This window comes from Lissotriton helveticus, chromosome 1_2, assembly GCF_964261635.1.
Source record: "Lissotriton helveticus chromosome 1_2, aLisHel1.1, whole genome shotgun sequence".
NCBI lineage: Eukaryota > Metazoa > Chordata > Amphibia > Caudata > Salamandridae > Lissotriton > Lissotriton helveticus.
In genome coordinates this window covers 349,118,106-349,136,976 of record NC_136058.1, presented here as the reverse complement: position 1 = coordinate 349,136,976, position 18,871 = coordinate 349,118,106, and the positions used below count along the sequence as shown (strand labels likewise).

General features: G+C 44.5%; 1 protein-coding gene across 4 annotated transcripts in view; it reads right to left on the bottom strand.

Moving 5' to 3' along the window:
- The window catches only part of CENPQ (centromere protein Q), a 124,195-nt gene that overhangs the window by 28,475 nt on the left and 76,849 nt on the right, over positions 1 to 18,871 (bottom strand). For all 4 annotated transcript variants that reach the window (XM_078671893.1, XM_078671892.1, XM_078671894.1 and 1 more), the window contains one exon: positions 13,428 to 13,557. In XM_078671893.1, coding sequence (XP_078528019.1) covers positions 13,428 to 13,557 — 130 coding nt within the window. The remainder of the gene's footprint in view (positions 1 to 13,427; positions 13,558 to 18,871) is intronic.

Below are 18,871 nucleotides of genomic sequence, written 5' to 3'. Positions count from 1 at the left end.
CGATCTTACTGGAGATCCACTGAGAACAATGGAGCGAATAAGGGAAGACAGAGAGTGGAATAGAGAGGACAAGCAAGGCACAGGCGAAGACCCTCAGATCATTGAGATTCACATCAAAACTGAGGACGAAGAAGAAGGTCAGACAGGGACAGAACAAGTGATCGATACTCCTCCACAGACTCCTGATATCGAAAAGGGACAGACTAGACATAGTGTAATAGTTCGAGCAGAAGAAAATCAAGGGATCGAAGTGCTCGAGCAGGATCAGGCAGAACTAGAAGAACGTGTTCAGGACACGGAAACAGAGACATTCGAAAGCAAAAATCAAAACTCACCTGAACAAGGCCAGCTTAGCAACCAGGCAGAAGAAATAGATACAAGACCTGGGACTAGTCAGACAGAAAGGGAGAAGACAGAAATTGAAGTGCCACAAACAAGTGAAAATAAAAGAACATTAGAGGAAAGCCAAATAACAGTGCCAGCTAAAAGACTCAAGAAAAAGAAGCACATTGAGCCAAGGTATATTAAAAGACTAAGATTAAGAATAAAAACAGTCCAAGAGAAACTTGCAGACATAAGAAAAAGTCCCAGAATTGCAGAAATACCTGAAGATAACTCCAAGAGAAGGAGTGAAAGAATAAAAAGACAAAACGAGAAATACAAGGATCCAGAGTGGACCTACTTAATCTTGGAAAACTTTGAGGATCTTGATATTACTGACGAAAGCGACGGAGAACGGATTACTGATTACTCCGCAGAGGAAGAGGAAGAACCTCCGTGAAATTGCTCAGCAATAAAATTACCTGTGAAGAGCTGCAAAGAGGGGTTAAAATTTCCTTCTGAGCCAAAATGTCTGATACAAACGTGAGTGGTAGACCTAGTCGCAGTTGTTGCAAAACATGCTGCAAAGTGTGTATATGTAGTATAGTTATAGTTATAGTAATATTAATTTGGATAGGATTAACAGTTTTCATTCCCTTTATGGTTAGCAAAAATACTAATATTGACCCTACTCAGATTACCGACACTGAAGAACTGACAACACGAAGTGTAGAAAGACGTGAGAAAGCACTCAGACAGACAAAACGTGACTTAGAAGCATCAGATGAGGAAGGACTACATTACCACGGAGTTAGAAACAAGACACACTTAAATGTTTTCTCAAATTTGTTAGTGCATTACGTAGAAACTATGGAAATAGAAGATTGTTATGTCTGCATGAAGCTGCCTACTTCTGTGGCTGAAGGCGTGACATATCATCATCTACCTCTGACCTATGGAATTTCCTGTAGTATTTTAGCAAGCTTATTTTACAAAAGAGGACCGTTACAGTACTAGTACTCTAACAATGACGTGATCTTTTCTGAACTTCCCATTCGTGGAAATCTGAATCCTGTACATACCAAAAGTGACGTAATACGATATATGGGAGACTATTTTCTGACTATAGGCAATATAGACATAGCTGAAGCACACAGAGATAACTTGACCTGTACATTACATGAACAAGAAAAGATATTTTTAAACATGGCAGAGAAAAGAAGGGAGAGTTTCCAAAGAAAGGCTAATGACAAAAGGCAGAAAACACCTAAATGGGCTGAAAACATGGAAAGCACCTCAAATGGCGGGGCAGGGCCTGCTTTGTTGCTGGATTTCGAAAAGAAAGGGAAACTCTGTCTTCATCGCGAGAAGACTAGTTATTATAATAACATTTTCATTGGTTCCAGTCAATGTGAACATAATTACAAGGTAATTGGAGGTTGGGGATTCAAAAATGGGTCAGAGCCTGTGTTCCCTGGAATTTATTATATATGTGGAGACAAGGCTTATTTCAAATTGCCGGATCACTGGTATGGAAGCTGCTATTTTGGCATTGTTTTCCCGAGAATATACCATGTGAATGAAATTGCTGGAAGCAGTGAAAACACTAATGGCTTAGTGCGTAGCAAAAGAGAAAGCGTAGGTGAAATAATGGGTAGTATTTTTAGTGCACTGATACCTGGAGTGGGAGTGGTTCTGAACACTCACAGAATTTGCAAATTGTCCACAATAGTGGATGTGCTGTCTACTGACACAGCTCATGGATTTCTGCTGGTCAATACTGAAATGGTTGCGATCAGATCAATGGTTTTGCAAAACAGACTTGCTCTTGACACCTTATTAGCAAAAGAGGGCGGAGTCTGCCGGATGTTGAAAGCGCAACATTGTTGCACTTACATTCCGGACAAAAGCGTACAGCTCAAAAGATATGTGAAAAACATTACTAATTTGGAAAAGGAGCTCAAACCACTCGAGGTTGACAGTGCCTGGAAGAGACTGGTTGATGGTCTCTCCAATGTAGGTCATTGGTTTGCTAGTTTAGGTAAAAGCTTATTGTTAAAGGTACTGATGCCAATTGGAGTGATAGGTCTTATCCTGTTTCTCATATTCGTCTGTTGCAAATGTCGCAAACACCGAAAGAAATATCAAGTGAATGCGAGAGGAGTGACACGAAGTGCGGATGAACTTGAATTGGAAGAAATGAATAATCAGATTTATAAAAAGGTGAAAAATTCTCACCCTACCAAAACTGAGAAAGAGAAGCTGAATCGCTTGTTGGAAGAGATAGAAAGTACAAGGTGTGAAAGAAAGTTGGCATCTGGTTCCAATTTTTGTGATGATAGTAAATATCATCAAAGAGGGGATTGATAGAGCAAGATTTCGCATCGCGACTTGCTCGATTCATGAACCTCGAAACCGTTGTAACCTCGTAACGAATTGTATGTTTTACTAATATCTTTTATTTCCAATATATATGTATGATAGAGAAGCTTGCCTATGTGTTTTACTAATACGATTAATCCGTGTTTTTAAAATGGCCGCTGCTTGACTTTCCTCTTCTGCGCATGCGTCAGTCACACTCACGTGACTTCGTGTAGAGATAGTTTTGGAGGGAAAGGGTGCGCATGCGTAATAGCAATAACGTGCTGACGCTTTGTGCTGCTGCTCCTGTGATGTTATTCGTTGCACTTATTCACTAATGCATAGTATATTTTTATAATGATGAAACTAAAGTACAAACTTATAACATGTAATACATTCATTTATTTCGATGTATTAATTTGTTTTCGCTTACTTTTCATGTATCCTCGACACTGAGGGGTAACGGGGCTGGGGAGTCCATCTTGGAGGGTATTTCTGCGCAGAATCACTCGATGGTGCGGTGACATTGAAACCAAGCCAAAGAAGGTTGATGCCAGCGCCAGCATGGGAACGTGCACCTTCACCCAGCCAAGGCATCATGATTGTATTCTATATTGTAACAAATGTATAAGTTTCCATTGTATTCTCTGCGACTTCTCGTGGGAACCCCAATCTTGCTAGGCGGCACCCTAGGATGCTAAGTAGGGCTTGTAATAGTCTGTTCTGATTGGTGTGTTAACCAAATCCTACCTTAGGACCAATCGAAATTGGGGATTCTGACACTTTGCAACATTTGGGGGGTGGTACCCTGTCCCAAAACAGTATATCTACCCTGGGTTCACCTAGGGAAAATTGTCCGACTTGTCTGAATAGCTGACCTGTCACTGACCCAACGCACTCAATAGGTGACTTGATACAGAGGTGCTGCGGAGCTCTCTGTCCGAAATCTGACCATAGACTCTGAAGGTTTTACTGAACCTTAAGTGCTGGCAGAGCACTTTTTCTGGGAATTCGCTGACCCAATCGGGGTCCTGACTGATAGCTGCAGAGAGGGTGGAGCGCAGGCGTTGCTTCCGAACTGCGGGTGCTGGTCGTATCCTGGTGGTCCTGTCCTGATCCGAATCTGGGTTTCCTGTCCTGTCCTGGGGTGTCCATTCTGCACCTGCTGTCCCACTGAGGGTTATCCTTCCTTGAGGGTTTTCCTGTCCTTAACTGACCCGTGGCCAGGGTTGGTTTTCACACCAGTCTAGGTAAATATTGCTCTGAAATTCTTAAAACTGCAACTTTCTATTTTTCTGTCTTTGCTTCAATAAAGACATACCTTTGCACGTGATAATTCTCCATGCTTTCTCCTGCAACCATTGCATTTCATAAAGTCATTTGCATTTGATTTCATAGCGTGTTCCTATGTTACCCTACCTTTTAGAAATCATTTTCTGTATTGCAGTTTGCAACTTCCTGATATGGTCTTGGTTCTCTCGAAAACTGACTAAGTAACTCAGATTTATAGCGTGTTCACCTTGCCCCTTATCTTAGTTTTCCTCTCACTTAGCGGGTTCCCTGTCGCACTAGTATTCTTTTGATAAAGCTGTATGACTGCCCTTTACTTGAATTTAAGATAAACTTTTCAAAACTTCCAGTTGTCCGTGGTCATTTCATAAAATAAAGTATAAAAGTTGGGTTTGTATTTTGCTGCCTTTCCTTTTACAGCTAGCTCCCTGACCCATCGTTGTCATAGGTACCCATAACGGTGGATGGTAAGTTGGGTACACTGAAAATAAATCGAAAATGAACTCACAATTATTGGTAGTAGATTGTGTGGTCATCTGATCAATGTATATGATAAAGTAAAGTATATGGGCCCGAAGCGGCGAAATTATTGGTCGGGTGACCCGCGATCTCTAGCATGAGCGTTGTCAAAGTGCCGATATTGTGTCTTGGAACATTACATTAAAGATATGTTTGCTCTTTATTTTTTGGGCCCGAGATTGCTACACAAAAGTGGTACCTTGTGCCTGATGTAACCACCACTGTGATGTATGCCTGGGGGCTCTATATAGTTAGGGTGAATATTTTGAGTATTGCCACAACAGTTCCCAGACCTTAAACTGAGGAATAAGCCTACACCATCGCTGAACCAAATCCGAACATCAACTCTACCCCTCACTTAAAGCAAATACTGCCCCTTAACTAATGCACACCTTACAATATTCCTTACGCTAACCTTTAGTCTGGTACTTACTACTTTCAGTGATGAAACATTCTCAGAAATGGTAATCTCAGTCCGGATAGAATCATCTATATAATTAATGGTACATCAATGTAATGGATTCTGAGAAGTCAACGTTATCATTTAAAAATGGAACTCAAAGTGCTACTAATGAACAAGTTCTTGCTCTAAGTCTCATGTACTTTAATAGCCTACCACATTAGCCCTCCTCTGCTGTACCATGTAAAGTATTTGACTTCTATGATCATGTATATTTTGTGCGTGGCTTGGTCCCTATGGTGGCTTCTTGCCTCATTTTGGGACCACCCACATCCTGTTTCGCTCTTGATTTTGTTGTTGGTTTGCTATTTATTCTTTCCTTACCACTTGTAAAGCGCTCTGATACTCTCTTGGGTCAGGCTCGTGCTATATAAAACCTTAAAAATAAAACAAATGCCCTATCTAAAACAAAGTGGGTGAAGTGAGAATGCCAAAAATTCTCAATGGAGAGGCGCTCCCCAAGACCAAGACCACTGGCAAACAGCACCAAGACCATTGCAATGTAGCACTAGAATAGCTGAAATAGCAGCCACAGGTGGAACAGCTTTAAAGCACATGGGTTTCTGTGTCTGACCCAGGTGAGGAGACATCTTATCTGTTATAATGATGCTTGTATTAAGAAAAGATTTATGAAACTGAAGTAGCTGGACCACCAAGAAAAGTTCATTCTGTGCTCAATCATAAAGCACATTTATGTGAAAGGAACATCCTTTAATGAAGAGTTTAACCTGAATTCTTTTTGTAAAACAGTCAGTTTTTTAAATTTTTCTAAGCTTTTAGTTTTGAGCTTGTTCGTTCTCGAGTATTCGACGTGACGTGGTCTCAAAGTTCTGCAGGATCACACACCTGGTGCTGTGCCAGGCTGCTTGACAGGACCCCCTCCAGCTGCCTGCCAAGCAGATGGGCGATGAAGGGGAATTTCTGAAGGAAATGAAATTTCACACATAAGAGGGCACCAGGCGAGCATGTGCTTCAGAGTCTGCAAGAAGGTCACACCAGTTTAATACAAAGAGCGCTGCCATGAATCTTAGGGGTAGTGGGGTAAGCAGTTGTTTTAGAGCGCCTCTGACTGATAACAAGTAGAGATATCACATGCATAGCTGCCAAGTGACCAAATCTAACACCATCATCTATTCCTAGCTTTTGACCTGCCTGTGCATTGCATTCTGGGACTTTGATTCCCTTCCTGGGAAACGAGAAACTGAATGTCCCGGAATAAAGATTGCTGATGCTGACATTTTCTGTCAGGTGGGAAATCACTAATAACTATTCCAAAAGGTAGAAGTACAGAAACTCGCACTACAAACATTGAAGTTCATTAAAAGGAAAACGTAATTATTTGTAAAGCGCCAGTCAAAAGACGTCGACTGCGTAATGCAACAAGACACAGTGATCATGCACCTTGGAGCATTGACATTAACAGCTCCCCAGTATAACACCCCCCTTCCTCGGAGAAGTTCAAAGCGTAATAAAAGCAAGCGCACAGCTGTTTCTTTATTAGCGCTTACCTCTCTTGAAGTTCCAGCTTAGTGAGGGAGACCGAGGACGCCAACAACACAGAGGCCAGAGCCAGACTGGCAGCATTGTGAGTGCATCGACTTCCGGCTCCTCAACTGCTCCCAGCCTCAATCCCTGCCCGCAGTCGCCATTTCAGATCCTGTCTCCATCCTTTCTTCTCTTCCTCACCCAGCTCCTCTGCTCTCCTCAAAGTCCCAGGTGGTGTGTAGTGCATGCACTCAGGGTAGGAAAGAAGCAGAAGGTGGCTCACGTTGACTTCGTGCCAACGTGCTCCTAACCAATCCTGGAGCGGATCTCCGCATGAGAGAAGCCCCAAGAAGGGTTTGAGCAGGCTAACCTAGTGCTCCTTTTGAGCCTAGATCGCTGTGCCTGCAATACCGGGCCGGCTAACACCAGCTGTGCGTTGTAAAGTGTGATGTCTAGCTGGCCAATCTGACATGCACACTGGTCAGACAGCTTAAAAAATCACCCCGCTCCTGCTGCTGCCATCAGTTCTGTCCTGCCCTGAAACTCCGCCACTCGCCACTAGAACAGTGCTCGCGTGCATGACGGCCTCTTATAATCATAAGGTAGCAACAATGGTATGGTCTGAAGCGTGGGGGAGAGTCACCGCAGGTGGGGCGACATTCCCCCGCCCTTTATAAGGAACCGCCCCATGGCATCATAATAGATACAGTGCCCTGGGGGACTATCTGGCGCGTGTGGCCTTTTTCTTCACGCAGCGCCATATCATTTTAGGCCAAGCACCTGTTTGTTTTTAGGCCGACCATGGACAGCGCATGCGAGGCATGCTGTATTGAGGTATGGAATTTAAGCTCCGCCCATTTCCCGCCCAACTTTTCAATTGGCTCCTGTTACTGTACTTTCGAAATTGTTGCTTTTCATTCATGAATAGGCTTAGTAGTCCCTCCTTAGTACCACCCTGTCTGCATTTGTATCCTCCCATAACGACTGGACTTTTTACTTGTGTTGTTACACTGTCTGCTATCTGTGAGCACTGTTTTCTTTAACACCTTGGCTGCTAGGGGGTTTTCCCGCTGGGCGCTGAATCCTCCGTTTTCCCATTGTTCATGACAAGGTCAACTCGTCATAAGCACAGGGCAGGTAAAACCCATGACGAGTTGACCTTGTCATTAGCACTGAAGGGGTTAATGATCTTCCCTATTTCACCCACGACGTCGCAGCTTGCCGCCACCTTTTATATCATGTCATTTACTCATGTATTTTTTTCTTTTTCAGTTCGGTCCGTTTTAATTATAGCGGCTGCACTTATTTAAATAAATTAAGGCGCAGTCCGCTTTCACTTTAGCAGCTGTGCTTATTTATTTATTTAATTTACAAAGCAGGCCGCTTTCACTTTAGCGGCCGCACTTATTTATTTATTCAATTCACAGCGCGACCACTTTCACTTCAGTGGTTGCGCTGCAATAGCTTTCTTTCTTTTTTTTTTATTACACTTTGGGTAATATCGCCCCATAGGTATTTTCACTTTAATGCTGGCCGCGCCCCTTTCTTTAGACGCTGCATCCACACATGCAGTCTGGTTCCAGCCACACATAGCCTTGGCTGCAGCACACAAAGACCTTACAGTGACGCACAGAGAGGAACAAAATTAGAGGGAACATTGGTTAGGGGTGGTAATAATTTGTTAGTTTATGTTATAAAAACCCTAGAAAGGCACTGAAAAGAACAATGGTTAAAGTGGCATTATAGTTATGTCTGGTAATAATCTTACTTTCCGTAAAAAAAAAAAAAACGAAAAAGTTAAAGTGCGGTTATAGTTAGATAAAAATGTCAGCTCACTAAACTATAACTGGTAAATTTCAGTGTTTAACATGATATATTTTAACTAACTATAACTTGCACCCCGTCATGCAGTGCTTATGACCACACACAAGTCTAAAAAACAACTGTGCACACACTAATTCCTGATGGAGATGGCCAAGTTGAATTGCTTCAGTTTAGAGCAGTCTGAGTATGTCCAGTAGGAACTAAAACATTATGGGTAGGGTGTAAAAGTGAGACACAAAAAGAAGAAGAGGTGCCCAAGTGCTAATGCCCATAGATGGCACCGATACCCCAGAACCTGAAGTACAGAGTAAAAAATGATGCTGCAGCAGTAACATTCACACATAAGCTAAGTAGACCGCTACTGGTAAAATGGTAAAGCATCTTTTGTGGTATGAGCAGTCAAGCAGCACTAACCTACAGGGGTCAATATTGTACTGAAATCTATCCAGGTGAGAAGCCTTTGATGTGAGAGATAAAGATGAATGTGTGTTAATGTCAATGGTACTGATATACAGTCTCATCTTACGTTGATGTAGCAGATCATAGCCAATTAGATCGCTTGGAAAAAACACTGGAATTCAATCGCTTTCACATTGAAGAGGCGATCCTGGATTCAACTATGGTCCTAGGGTACTACACAGAACTGCCACTTCATAACAAGGGGAAATACCACCATTTGTGTTGTCAGCGGCATGATCGCAAATGTATTAAATAGCCGCAGATTGCAAAGTAGAATACGCAAACATCGATACTGCTGTTATACGTCTACCCCTGTGATATTCTCTCTGAAACCAGTCTCCCATTCTCCATTAGTACACATACCATGACGTTAATTAACTACTGAAAGAAAGTGAGTTTCTGCTGCAGTACCCCCCCACTTTTTGCATGATGCACTTTTCCTTGGTGTGCCCTGGGGCCCTGCCAATCAGATACCCAAGGGTCTGTGTTCCTTCCCTAAAAACTGTGCTAATGCCTAAACCCAATAGGCATCTCTGGCCACCTGTCAGCACCTGGTAAATGGTACCCTAGGTACCGAGGGCATTGTGACCAGAGAAGACCCCTAAGGGCTGCAGCACTTATTGTGCCACCCTTAAGGGCACTGTACTCTGACACACACACACACTGCCTTTGCAGGCTGAGTGTCCTGGTGCAGAACTAAACAAAGAGTCGACATGGCACACATCCCTGTGTAATAGAGATAATTGCTTTTAGGGCAAATGCACAGCTCTGTTTCCTATGGTGTTAGTCGAATGATAAATTGTTATTTGGTGGTGCTCCAAAGGTGGCGTCGAGAGTCCCACGACGTCAGAGGATACAATGAATAAGACGTGGTGCTAGTGAGTCACTAGTTTCATCCCTTTAGGCACACATACTTGTCTCTTTGCTAGAAGAAGACTTCCACACTAGTTTGGTGAATTAATTCATTCTCATGTTTATTACTGGTTCATATGTTCATTCCTCATATTGTCACATAGTTACTTATTTCTTGTAAATATGTTTAACCTCAGGCAATGACTGGTTAACGAATCCAATGCATTTCGGGCATTATTTGATGCCCTTCATCAGGGAACAGACAAAACCTTTCATTGTATATGATTCGGTTTCGCTTGTGGCTTGGTGAAAATCTTAAGATTAAAGGGTGGTGGTTCGTAGCGATTTCCAATCTGCTTGCTAAAGGGATGAAACTAGTGACTCACTAGCACCACGTCTTATTCAACACATCCCTGTGTGCCATGCCCACAGCCCACTGCCCTGGCATACCTCAGTCACCCCTCCAGCTGGGTGCACTGTGCCAGTGGTGTGGGCACAGGTGCATGAGCCCTGTGCCCCTACAATAGCCAGGGCCATTCCTGGGCACTGTAAGTGCAGTGATGCCATTAAGAGTATATGGTGCTGGGAGGTTGTCATTACGAACTCCACAGCACCATAATGGCTACACTGTAGACTGACAAGTTTGGTATCAAACACCTCAGCACATTAAACCCACACTGATGCCAGTGTGGGATTTAATGTAAAATGCACTACAGAGGGCATCTTAGAGATGCCCCCTGAAACCTAACCTATAATCCACGTCTTGTCTGAGAAGCTACCTAGGCTGCCACACAGCAGACATGTTGCTGGACCCCTGGGTGGAGAGCCCCCGCTCTCCCGGGCCTGCAACAAAGCACATTCCTGGGACGAGGTGCCAAGCCTCCTCCCCCAGGATGGGCAGGGGAAGCTTCAAAGGCATTCTGCCTTTGTGAGCTTCTCCAGACCACTTGCTGTACTCAGCAAATGTCCCCCACCAGTTCTGACCCCACTCTGGCGGAAAGACTGGCGGGAAACCCTACGTCAGGAAGGGGGGTGTGCCAGCCAGTGCCAACCCAACCCCTCAGGTGGGAGAGGCGAGGTGAAGCACGACCCCGGGCTCCGGCCATCTTGAAGATGGGGAGCCCTGCCCAATCACAGCTAGGCTCCTGACCCCCTTCCACAGGGGAGGAGCAGGCTAGGGGGTGTACCCACCCCAGGACAGGGACCCATTGGTCACTGTCCTTGCCCTACCTGTTACGCCCCTAAATTTAGTACTTAGGGGAACCCTGAACCTTTCTTCCTTAGATCCAGATTCCGAAACAAGAAAGAAGAACAAGAAGACCTGCCGTGCAGCTGCTAAAAAGAGGAAGACACCAACTGGTTTGGCCCCAGCCCTACTGGCCTGTCGACCCTCAAACCTGCTCCTGCTAAACCCCGGCATCTCCAGTGGTCAGCAACCTCAAAAGCCCCAGAGGACCTGACTGCCTTGTGACTCTGACTACCTGGGTCGCCCACGAGCAGTGGTACTCCTCAGAGCAAGTAACAAGCCCTGGCATCAGCCCGGAACCACGAACCCTGCACACTCTGCACCCGCCAAGCCTGACCTGTGCAATCAAGACCCTGAGGACGTCCCCCCGGTGATTCTGACCTGGAATCCAGTGCCCAAGCACCCTGCTCGACAACCCCGACGACGCCTGCAGCCTCGGGACAAGGAACCCCTCCAACCGCGACCAGCAGGGGTAAGATTTCCTGACCTCAAAAGACACCCCTGCACCGGGCGCCCCACGGCCCCCTCTGCCCAACTCCTGGGTGCCTACCTATCCTCCAGGATCCCAACTTACCCCTCGAAGTGTTGGTTGCTCCAGAAGATCCTCCGTCCCAGAGCCTGCAGCCTTTGTTCCCTTTTCAAGATCGTCATTGAATAACATTGAGCGCCCGACGGCTCAAAAGCACCCTGCACCCAGCCGCCGAGTGCCCCTGGCAGTGCAGCCTGTACCCTATCCTACTTCCCCATTTGCCCTGAGCAAGTGACCAGGAGCCCAGCTCCCACAGCTGCGTGGCCTGCTAGTCAGCAGCCACCAAACGAAGGCCCCCTGCCTCACATTGGATAACATTGGGCCTAACTACCTCTGCACCCGGCTGCCCCTGTACCGCTGAGGGTGTACCAACAGTACCTACCTGACCCTGGGGGACCCCTGAGTCTATGCCCAGATCCTTAACTCTGCCAGTCGAGTACTTACCTAAAAGCCGATAACTCACTGTTCTTCCATAGGCTAACATGGACTGCTTTTCACTTGAAAGTTCTTCTAAGTGTGGAGTTTTGAAACTCTAAAATATTAATCTGAAATCAGCCGAGTAACGAATTCCGAAGTACTCACCTGTGATCAGGAGAGAAGCCAGTACTGTACCTTTTAGCCCAGTGCTGAACCGCAAATGTAATCATAACTGTGTTTACTAGTAACCTACATTTCCTTCCATAGGAAACCTTTGACTGTTTTTCTGTGAAATGTCTTCTAAGTGTCGATTTTTGAAAAATACAAATATTCTTTAAAAATCGTACCAACTTCCAAAATGTAATTACTTACCTGTGTTAGGTAGAGGTCCCAGTACTGAACTTAGGAGTCCAGTACTGGATTACAAAAGTAACGTGAACCTACTTTACCTGCAAGTTGAATTTTCTTCTATAGGAAACCATTGACTGTTTTTCTGTGAAATTTCTTCTAAGTGTGGAGTTTTGAAACTTTAAAATATTCACCAAAAATCAACCAAGTACCGAATTCCGAATTACTCACCTGTAATCAGGAGAAAAGTCAGTACTGTACCTTTTAGCCCAGTACTGAACCACAAAAGTAATTATAACTGTCCTTACCAGTAGCTTGAAATTCCTTCCATTGGATAACATTGCTTGGTTTTCACTGAAAAGTTTCAGTGTCAACTTTGAAAATACATTTAGATTCTTTAAAAATCACTGCTATAACCAAAACGATGTTACTAAACTGTTTACAGCATAGGTCCCAGGACTGAATCCAGGATCCAGTCCTTGGGTATGAAAAGTAATCCATAAAGTGATCAACTGCATTTATCTAGCAAAACCCATTGAGCTCAATGTTAAATTGTGTTTGAACTTGCGTTGCCCATTGCAACAAACTGTAACTATGGTATTCAAAGAGACCATTGCCCATTTGAAAAGTACTTAACTAAAGTAATCCATTCTGAGAAAGTGTATTTTGTTACCTTGTTGGTTCTAAAATAAAATAACTATATCTTTTGATTTAAAACAATTGGCCTAGAGTTCAGTTCTTGAGTGTGTGAAACCTTTTGCTGACTGAGTGTGTACAACAAATGCTTTGGACGACCCTCTGGTATTGCCTTACTGCTCGACCAAGCTACCACTTTGGAGAGTAGGTTACATCTAACTTTAATCTCTGCCATACCTCTGGGGACTGTGGACTCTGTGCACACTGTATCTTACTTTGGTCCAGTATATACAGAGCCACTTTCTTACAACTACCATTGGTACCACATCTAGCTTGGCATGCGATATAGAAATATACTCAAGAAATAGGTGGATTTTCTAAGGATTTTCAACCGGTCAAGAACAGCACAGAGGACACACGAGCATCACTTTTTTTTACTTGAATGTTCATATCACACTGTGGCAAAAAGGTGGTTATCTGGGAATAATTTGGTTCCTACTTCTCCTTCAAAATTTGGATCAACGAGAGACCTTTCCAATCAATTGATGCCAACTAGACCTGAGGAATGTGTCGTCTCCTCTGTGCTATAGTTATTCTTTTATATAAGTTTACATTTTTCTCATGGCATTCAAGGGTTACTACGGTACCTCAAGTAGCGCCCTCTTTTCCATTTTGCTCACCTGCAGTGTTTCCAGGGTCACTTGGCTGTGTTCCATTTGTTCGGTCTCCTGCGCCACTTTACCAGCTATGTTCTTGTACAGCTTTGGTAGAGCAGGAGGAACTTTCAGGTCCTGGCAGTGAGCAAGAAGCCTAGCATTGAAAGACGTACAAGCATAGTTAGCGCCAATATCAATGAGCTACTTACGCGGGAGTGGGCTGTGCACGGCGGACCTGATTCTATAGAAGAACTGAACACAAAGTAGTCCAGCACAGAGAAAGGATTAATTGTATGGTCATAATTCAGGGTCAGAAACAAAATGAACACTGATGCATGGTATGCTGGGGAAAACAAAACAATTCCCTGCTTAGCAACAGTGAATGGATTGACAGAGCAAGACCAACTGCTGCTCCATCCAGCAAAGATAAATCAACATTTTGGTGCTTAGCAAACGTAACTAAACCAATAGCCTCATCGGCCTGGAGTACTACTTCTTCACCCTCTTGTAAAAAAAACCATGATATTGCGCATGTGCACCCTCTTCATTTTTCCACGGTCTATCCTCCAGGCAGGTGGCTTGTGGTTAAAGTTTCTCACATTAGTCATGAAGGCAATCCATGAGCCCTCTCCTCACTGCCATGCTACCTCAAATAGCATCTACATACCCGCCTGTGCACTGCACTCAGCTAACCACCACCTGTGGCCACCACCTTAAGGCTCGCTAGTCAGCATCCTGTCACAGAGCCGTTTCTTTTCTCAGACCCTCTGCACTGGAACACCTTTCTCCTAGATCCTGGTGCAAAGCACTCAAGACTTCCCAGATCCTCTAATAGGATTCAACACGAGGGATGGTGGTTTCAGTACTGACTCACTCTACTAAGAGAGGCTCTCTCAAGAGCGATGAACCACTTAGTGATATTGTCACCCTCAGCATATTTAGGTACTATTTCTTTGGGGATTTTGGAGTTTGCAGAATCTGCCTCCCTATTTATTATTTTGCTGCCACCAGAGATGGGTCCTAGGCCCATCTCAGCCCTTTCTTTTTCTATGGCTAGGAGTTTAGCTTCTAGAGCTATCCTCTTGGCCATTTTCTAAAAATCTGCATCTTCAGTGCCGGTTTCATCTGGGATACTACTGAGTCATTTCCACCAGAGGTGTTGCTATCTGAGGGGGTAGTGACAGAGTCGAACTCCTCCCCATCTATTTCTTCCTCCTCTTCTACTTCTTCTCAAATGGAGGGAGTTCTGTTTGCCAGGGCCTGGTCATTCCCTACCAGCAACTGCTGGAGATGGGCTTTGTTGGGTTTAAGACCCCCATGGTAATGTTCCATGCTTTGCACAATGCTTTAAGTTGGGAAGCTTTAAGATGCGCATAGGGACCCAGGCTGACTTCCTGGCTCATCTCTGCAATTTCAGTCATGGTGTTTAAAGTCTTCTCTGCAGGGTCGTCTTCTTGCTTCTTAGGTCATCACAGATCTGAAGGCCAGGTCGGGGGGAGCCACATAAATACTAAAATTAGGAGGCATTTTAGGGGAGTAACAGGTAGGGTCAATGGGCACCTCACCTAGGTTGACTTCGCCCTCATGGAGAAGAGGCAATAGACCTAATCCTGATTGGAGGGGTCCCCCAATCCTCAAGATGGCGGGACTGAAAAGTGTGCTTCAACTCGCCTACCCCCATCTTAGGGGTGGGGTTGGAAGAAGGGGGCAAGCCTACCTTTTTTCATTTTCCTGACGGTTTTCCCACTGAAAGTGGGGGGTGTAAACCAGGGGCTGGCATCTGTTGCTAGCAGCAAAGCCTGGGGGTCGTATTATAAAGGCCGCAGGACTTTCAAGCTGCCCTCTTCGAGCACTGGCCCATCCTGGGGGAGGAGGCAGGACACCTCTGTCCACGCTGTGCATGGTTTCTGGTCCCATGAGAGCAGAGGCTCTCTACCAGGGGTCCAGAAACCTGTCTGGTGGTGGCTGACGGCCTACAGCCGGTCACAGCCACACCAGGGTTGTCAGGAGTTCAGGGGGCACCTCTGAGGTGCTCTCTGGGTACATGGTGCAATGAATCCCACACTGGCATCATTGACATGTGTAGTTTGGTACCAAACACTCCTGTGTTCAGCGAGGCCATCATGCTGCTGTGAAACTCGAGTTGTCGAGCTCCAAGCCCATGTGCTCTCTGTGGCTTCGCTGGCACTTATAATATTAGTAAATGGGGCCCAATATTGTCGGGGGCATATCTGCTCATGCCGATATGCCTTCACCTGTAGTATAGTGAACCCTGCCATTGGGCTGTGAGACCTGCTAGAGGGGTGACTATGCTGTCAGGCAGTGCTAGCTGGCACGCACCCAGACAGGATACCATGTTGACGCAGCAAGGGCAGGGGCATAGTCCAAGTGAGGGGGGTCCCAGGGGACCCTCTTCAGGTCCTATGCCCTAGGTATGCAGAGTACCATGTACTAGGGACTTACAGGGGGCAGAAGTACCAACTGAGAGTTTGTTTAAGGGAATGAGCACTGGCACTGGGCATCTGGTTGGCAGGGGCCCTGGGCACCCCATCAAAATCAGGCAATAAATCGGGGGCTAACCATGCAAATGAGGCACTTCCTCACAACAAGTTCATGCTAGTTACAAAGAAGTAGTCTTAAAATGACAGACTTCCAGATAGAACACATAATTGATTAGCAATGTCTGAGGTACCAGGGCCTTTGTTTCTTCTTCAGTAAGTCCACATGTTCCCACAAGTGAAGGAGGAGTAGAGCTGTTCATCAAAGCACCGGAATGGTGGTTTGGAGTGAAATGTTTATTGGGCCAGATTTGAATATAACTCGACCCAAGCTTTGCTGTCACTGGACAGTTCCATGGAGCAGCGGGGAGGCGAGATCGAGAAGAGGCAGTGTCATTGGCGTATGTGTGACTATAGCCACCCTTCCCACCCATTTTAAGGCTCATGGGGTAATATCTCCTTAGAGAACAAATTACAAAGTCATATACCTTTAGGGTATTGTGTACTGAGCATGGTTATTTGGCATGCTCACCACGTAGTAGAAACTACATGTATATACACTACTTATTTTAGATACTTTCTTTAGATACCTTTTTGACATTGCTCTGTATTATACAGTGAGTGTAGAAGGGATCCTTTTGGTCCTGAAGAAGAAGCCCGGGGAGGGCTTCGAAACATGTTGACAGACATAGGAGGGACTGCTCATGGAGGCAATATACCTCCAACCTATTCCCCACTTTTAACAATACCAACTCAAAGGAATATTAAAGTTTTTTAGTCCATAGAGCCAGGTATTTTTTAATTTACCCCTTCACTCACTCCTGTCCCTTCTACTCACATTCCTACAGGACACATAGTCTTGGTTTTTCAAAAACAGTGCTCCTGCATAGTTCGTAGCACACCCCGTCCCGCAGCAGGCGGGAAGAATCCTATGATGAAGCATGACACCAAGGGTCCTTTTGGTGTGTAAGTGGTATTTAAATAAAACCCTGTGCTTTCCACCACTGTAGGAAACACATGTAATCTGTGAGGACATGGTAGTACATCAACCTGAGGGTGGATCTTTATGTTTCGTATACAGTTCTACATCTAGACACTAAATGAGCTGATGAATAGCTCAGATTTTTCAACTCATTACTTAGTGCTTCAGATGAGATGATCAGTGGAATGAGCACAACAGAGTTTTAGAGCTTCTTGGAAGACCCAAAGCTCTTCCTTAGCTGACTCTGTGGCTGTCGGGATCCCAGCCTTGCAGCAGTCTTGATTACTCTCACAAATCTGCCTACTAGCAGCTCTAAAAATTGGTAAAGCATTGAATGACTACCTAAAAGCATTCTCGCTGAGCTCTGCCACCTCTATAATGGTCCCTTCCCAAGTGAAAAGTATTGACTTGAACATTAAAGTTTTGAAATTAAAATATCGAAAAGAAGACTGCTAACCTCTGTGACTCAGGCAGATTCCACAGTTAGCTTTGTAGCAACTTTATATGCCCCTTCCAGAATAGAAAGGAAGTTTGCAGATAATCATGCCACCAGTTCTAAGCTTTTTCATCTCAAACCTCTTACATGCACCCATTGCACCTCCCTCATTCCTGACTTCAGCCTAGATCTAACAATTAGTTACATAACAGCCAACCACTGTTGCTTCTGTTTGTGCCATTATAACTTTCACAGGAAGTGGTTCACATAGACCTAAGGAAGATACCACATTTCCATTCCTGGAGAAGAAAAGCTTCCAAACTTTCAACAGCACTGTTGAGCTACAGCTCTCTATCCATTGCACACTTCTGAGTGACAATGCACTACCTGCAGGTGAGGTCCCCGCCCAATGGAGCCTGTACTTTTGCATTATATATATTTTTTACATCTATTTCCTGAAAGGTTAAAATTGTGTACACTGACATAATCCAGCCTCAAACACATTTGGCACTTAAAATGTAGGAATACCTTAAGAAGTGAATTATTTAGGGTTATCAAAAGAAAAAAGCCTAGGCCAATTTTTTAACCAGGGGACTCAAAGACAATATTGAATTAAAATAGCACTTCTCTTCTCCACAGTAGCCTTGGAAACAAGAATATGCCCACAGGAGACGTGCTCACAGAGTACTTGCTCAAGCGATTGGGTCCAAGCCACTGGTTCCACTCTAAAAATCAAGTTAATAACTTGGCATTTAATGCAGTGCACATTAACACCGATATGCCATGTTAAGGCCAAGTAAATAGCAAGTGATATTATAACCCATGTTAAGGCTAGCAGAGATCAGCTATGTTGTGTTTTGCAGAAGTTTTACAAAGAGAGGCACATCAAATGGTCCACCTCTTGCAGACACATGATGAACACTTGTGTGAATTTGCATTGATATTCACTTTGCTTTACAAGGATTCATCACAAAAATAAAACAACAACACAAAGTGGAAACTGCTTAAAGTGATGAGGAGAGGAGTTGGCTTAACGGCTAGGGCGGTCGACCTCAAATCTGGGGAACCGGGTTCGAGTCTCAGCAAGGACGTGCAACATCCTGTGATTCTGGGCAAATCACTGTATATCCACATGCCTAACAAAAATGAATGTGTCCTAATATAACGCAACTGGTGCTATGTAAAGTGCTCCTATAACCGATAGCTTCGGGTCAAGTCCCCACAATAGAAAAATCCGTTAAAAAAAAAATTACGAGGATTTGAATAGTGGTAAAGTGAGAATTACTAATAAAGAACTAATTTTATCCATGCTTAGGCTATGTCGTTCAGCTCATTTTAACTGAGGTGCAGATCAAGTTGTCCTTTGTAGTCATCAGACCTAAATCTTCTTGCCAATCCTTGGTTGCCCAAGGGTAACTTGATGTCTAAGCTCCTTTAACTTAGAATACTTATCACACATAGTTTTCACACGTATGTTGCTTGAGTCACACCATGGTTCGCTTAAATCACTGAATCTTCATTTGTCATGAGACCTCAACCAGCAAGGGTTTCA